The 4849-nt window shown below is 44.8% G+C and overlaps 1 protein-coding gene across 1 annotated transcript; it reads right to left on the bottom strand.

The window, feature by feature from the left end:
* Positions 1–3337: 3337 nt before the first annotated feature.
* On the bottom strand, positions 3338–4385 carry LOC129762730 (mpv17-like protein 2). The gene has a single exon (XM_055761249.1). The coding sequence runs from the start codon at positions 4267–4269 to the stop codon at positions 3697–3699; it is 573 nt and encodes a 190-aa protein (XP_055617224.1). The 5' UTR covers positions 4270–4385; the 3' UTR covers positions 3338–3696.
* Positions 4386–4849: the final 464 nt, after the last annotated feature.

Raw genomic sequence — 4849 nt, 5'->3', positions numbered from 1 at the left:
GTATAGGCCTATTTGTTTGTTGGATACTTTGGGAAAGCTCTTGGAAAGGGTTATTCTCAACAGACTGGTGAAATGCACGGAGGATGACCACGGATTGTCGAAAATGCAGTTCGGGTTCCGGAAAGGAAAGTCGACAGTGGACGCTATTCGGACAGTTATCGAAAAAGCTCAGGTCTCGCTTAAACAAAAACGAAGAGGCGACCGTTACTGCGCGGTGATTTTGATTGACGTGAAGAACGCCTTCAATAGTGCCAGCTGGGAGGCCATCGCCGAGGCGCTACACAGATTGAAGGTCCCTAGCTACCTGTACAGGATACTGAGGAGTTATTTCCAGAATCGGATCCTGGTATACAACACAGACAGGGGACAGATAGTGAAGAATATCTCGGCGGGAGTTCCACAAGGCTCCATCCTAGGTCCTACGCTTTGGAACACGATGTACGACGGTGTTCTAAGGCTGAAGCTACCCAGAGGTGTGGAGATCGTGGGCTTCGCGGACGACATCGTAACAACGGTAATCGGCGAGACGCTTCAGGAGGTGGAAATGTTGGCGACTGAGGCTGTAGACATGATCGGTAGTTGGATGGACAGCGTAAAGCTCCAGATGGCACATCACAAAACCGAGGTGCTGTTAGTGAGCAATTGTAAGGCAGTGCTGCGGGCAGAGGTATCGGTCGGAGGACATACCATCGTTTCGAAGCGGGCGGTGAAGTACCTCGGAGTCATGATCGACGACCGGCTGAACTTCAACCAGCACGTCGACTATGCATGTGGGAAGGCGTCAAAGGCCATCAACGTGGTGGCGAGGATCATGCCAAATAGCTTTGGCCCAAGCAGCAGCAAGAGGCGTCTCTTGGCAAGTGTATCTTCGTCGATACTGAGGTATGGTGGCCCTGCCTGGTTGGCGGCTCTGGAAACCCACCGAAATCGGAGGAAGCTGAACAGCACATTCCGACTCATGGCCATGCGAGTCGTAAGTGCTTATAGGACCATTTCGACAGAAGCTGTGTGTGTAATCGCCGGAATGATTCCCATCTGCATCACTCTGGCGGAAGATAGCGAGTGCTACAAGCGACGGGAAAGCAGAGGTATCCGGAAATTGATGAGAGCGGAGTCGTTGGACAAATGGCAGTATGAATGGGATACGGCAGAAAATGGTAGATGGACGTACAGGCTGATACCGGTACTTTCGACCTGGTTGAACAGGAAACACGGTGAAGTTAACTTTTACTTGACGCAGTTTCTGTCTGGGCATGGCTGTTTCAGGCAATATCTACACCGGTTCGGGCACGCAGTTTCACCCCTCTGTCCGGAGTGTGGAGATATGGAGGAAACACCGGAGCACGTCGTTTTTGTCTGTCCCAGGTTCACCGAAAGGCGCGAGGGGCTGCCTGCACTTCATGTCGAGAATATTGTGGAGGAGATGTGTCGCGACGAGATGATCTGGAATGCCGTGAGCAGTGCAATCACACAAATCATGTCGGAGCTGCAGCGAAGGTGGAGGGCTGACCAAAGTGCTGACAACGTCCGACGGTGAAAGGTGAACAACGGCGACGGCTGTTGCAAGAGATGGTACCTCACGAGAGTAGCTGTGACGGGGTGCGCGTTGTGTTGGAGGGCACCACCTAATCGGCTCTCCGCTGGGAAGAGAAATCCTGCGAGGGTGACTGTGACGGGGCGCGCGTCAAGTTGGAGGGCGCTTCCTAATCGGTGCACGTCTCGACAGGTAAACGGATACTGCCGCGGAGAACAGCAAAAGGCCTACCTGACAACGCCTGATCGTGGCCTGGATGGAGGAACACCGCGAACATTTCGAAGGAACGAGCATCAAGGATGAAGCCACGATCAAAATGGTGAATACCTCACGAGAGTAGCTGTGACGGAGTGCGCGTCAGGTTGGAGGGCACTGCCTAATCGGCGCTCCGTTGGGAAGAGAAATCCTGCGAGGGTGACTGTGACGGGGCGCGCGTCAAGTTGGAGGGCGCTTCCTAATCGGTTCACGTCTCGACAGGTGAGAAACCCCGCGAGGGTGGCTGTGACGGGTTGCGCGTCAAGTAGGAGGGCAATTCCTAATCGGTTCACGTCTCGACGGGTAAATTCAAAATGCCTGCGAAGAGGACATCAGCGCAGTGGAATTAATAACGAATGGAAAGAACAAAATATTGAGAAAAAGGGAAGGACAACGCTAGTTAGCGTTGAAAACTCGAGAAGTGCATGAGCACAGCCGCCCCCTGAAGTAGTCGCCTAGATGTGGTCCCAGGGGGAATAAGGCAACGAGTAGAGGGCTTGGTTTTTGTGGGTGCGATCCCCACTCGACGTCTGGGTTAACCCTTCCCAGGTAAGGCTGGTAGAGCGTTCCTCACCTCTTAAAAAAAAAAAAAAAAAAAAAAAAAAGACAGTCAAGCAGCACTTAAAGCCCTCAATGCTTTCAAGTGCTATTCAAAAATTGTCTGGGAATGCATTTGCCTTTTACGACAACTTGCGGTATAGAGGGAAATGAACAAGCAGATGAACTCGCAAGACGCGGCTCAAGCTCACCCTTCACTGGTCCAGAACCATTCTGTGGAATTTCTGAATGTGTGTTGAAGAGTGAGCTGAAGAAATGGGAAGACCGGGAGGTAATGGCCAACTGGATGGCTGTACAACTCAACCAGTCAAAAAAATTTATCACGCCGAGTATTAAAATTACTCAACAATTGCTGAGTCTTAATAAGAAAGACTTCAGCACATTCACTGGTCTTATAACAGGACACTGTCCGAGTAAATACCATCTCAAAAACATAGGTTTAGTGCAAGATGATATTTGTCGCTTTTGTAATGCCGGAAGCGAAACCTCGGAACATTTGCTCTGCAAATGCGGAGCACTAACAAGACGCAGACTTCAACACCTTGATAAGGCTATTCTGGAGCCCAAGGAAGTTTGGTCTGTGTCGCCGATCAGGACTATAAATTTTATCAAACAGATTATTCCTGATTGGCACCTATCTCGCTATAGCTTTCAGTCTACTTCTTCATCAATAAGCAGTAGATAAGCTTGAAGCGTAGTACAAAAAATGGGGCATACCACAATAGTTCAAACTAATGGACGCAGTGGTTCACACCCAACAAGGGAAAAAAAAAACGTCAAACGAGGTAAACGTGTTTTTACTCTGCGCTAACACTTTCCGAATCTTCTCAAGTCCTACGTCAACCTTGTGGTTATACCACAGATATAACCCACTTCCTTTTTTTAGCTAAGCCTTTCAAGTTGTGTTCTAAAAAGATGCATCCTTACTTGAAGTTTTTTGCTTCAGTGGACAGTAACTATTCGCTATTTGAAAAGTAATTAAAACACACATTTGATTATATGATATTTGCTAACTTTAATCACATTTTGTACAACAATTTGAAATCCTAATTAATTTCAATGTATTTTAGCAGTTGTAGTTCCTTCGAAAACAGTTTGACGTCTAATCAAATTGACCTAAACAAACCTAGATGTGTATAATATTCAGCAGGCAATATTCTAGTAGTGAAAACGACAACATACGAATAAACTGTGTATCAATTTGTACTAGATTCTATATTTCTATTGGTTTTTACATTTTTATTCTTTGGTCTAATCTGTGCCTGATTCCAACTGCTCTGAATACATTGATTTTTTTCACGATTCTGGCATAATTTTGTTCTCTAAATTAATGCTCCGACAAAATTGCGTCAGCTGATATTTATTCCATCGTTAGTTTTCTCGTTTATCACATAGCTGGTATAAACATCGTATCCGAGCGAGATAGTATTGTCATACAATACGCGATATTTATTAGGCAACAAATAAAAATTTACTATTTGCGCGGGAGGCCAGACTATCCATTCCGCAGTATAAAGCCTAATGAACTTTTCCTCCATTTCCAAAACAGTTTCTTTCCATGTAGCTTTTCGTAATATCGCTAATGTTGCAAAAAATATGAAAATAACTACGGGAGAAGCAATCGTTTGATCAATTAGAACCTTTTTCAACACGATTTGCAACGTTCGGCCAGGGAAAGCACGATCCATTAAATTATACCAATTATGGCAAAAGATTCCGACCGTCATTCCCGAGATAGACATGTGCCGAGTTCGCTGTCGGTCCCAGCAATTCAAATTGTTGGTATAGATTTCGTAATGCTGCTCCATTATATCACCAACTCCTGATAAACTGACGGAGATTCCCACGTTTGTGAGTAGAAGGTATTTCTTACTGAACGCTTTCCTGGTTAACGCTTGAAGTTGGTGTACAAGTTTTCTCATTTGCGTCGGGAAAATAGTTCGATCGTATATATCAAAGTTTCACAGGCAAACAACTGATCAAAATATGAAATAAACAAAAGTAGGATATTTTAACTGAGTTTAGCAGTTCCACAAGTGCAAAGTACGTAGAATAGAAGGTAGTCTCCTCCCTGTTTTGTTCAAGTAGTGGTAGGTAAAGAAAAAAAGCAAAAAATTGTAATAAACCATCGATTGAATCCATATAAATTCTCAAAAATATGTTTCTAAATGATGGAATAGCAGTTTACTTAATCATTTTCAAATTGAAAACAGTGAAATTATCGCACCTGTATTATAAAAATAACGCAAAAAACGATGAACAACGGTAGTACAGCTGCGAGATGAAGAATAGAAGGTGGGAAGATACACGGGTTTTGGTTGCGTTGAGCTTTGATTATGTTAGTAGCCACGATAATAGGAAGTACACAACCCAGGCATACCAGTCAGTTACTCAAATGGCACAAAATTGAATTTGTAAACGAATAACGTTGAAAGAAGATATACAGAAGCTAATTACAGATTTCCAAATCATATTTTTATGAAAAAAACAGAACATATCACG

Source organism: Toxorhynchites rutilus, chromosome 1 (genome assembly GCF_029784135.1).
Source record: "Toxorhynchites rutilus septentrionalis strain SRP chromosome 1, ASM2978413v1, whole genome shotgun sequence".
NCBI lineage: Eukaryota > Metazoa > Arthropoda > Insecta > Diptera > Culicidae > Toxorhynchites > Toxorhynchites rutilus.
The sequence above is the reverse complement of the archived record's forward strand: the minus strand, read 5'-3'. Positions and strand labels throughout refer to the sequence as shown.

Excerpts from the sequence above, each read along its gene's own strand:
- LOC129762730 (XM_055761249.1), bottom strand. The coding sequence starts at position 4,269 with ATGAGAAAACTTGTACACCAACTTCAAGCGTTAACCAGGAAAGCGTTC.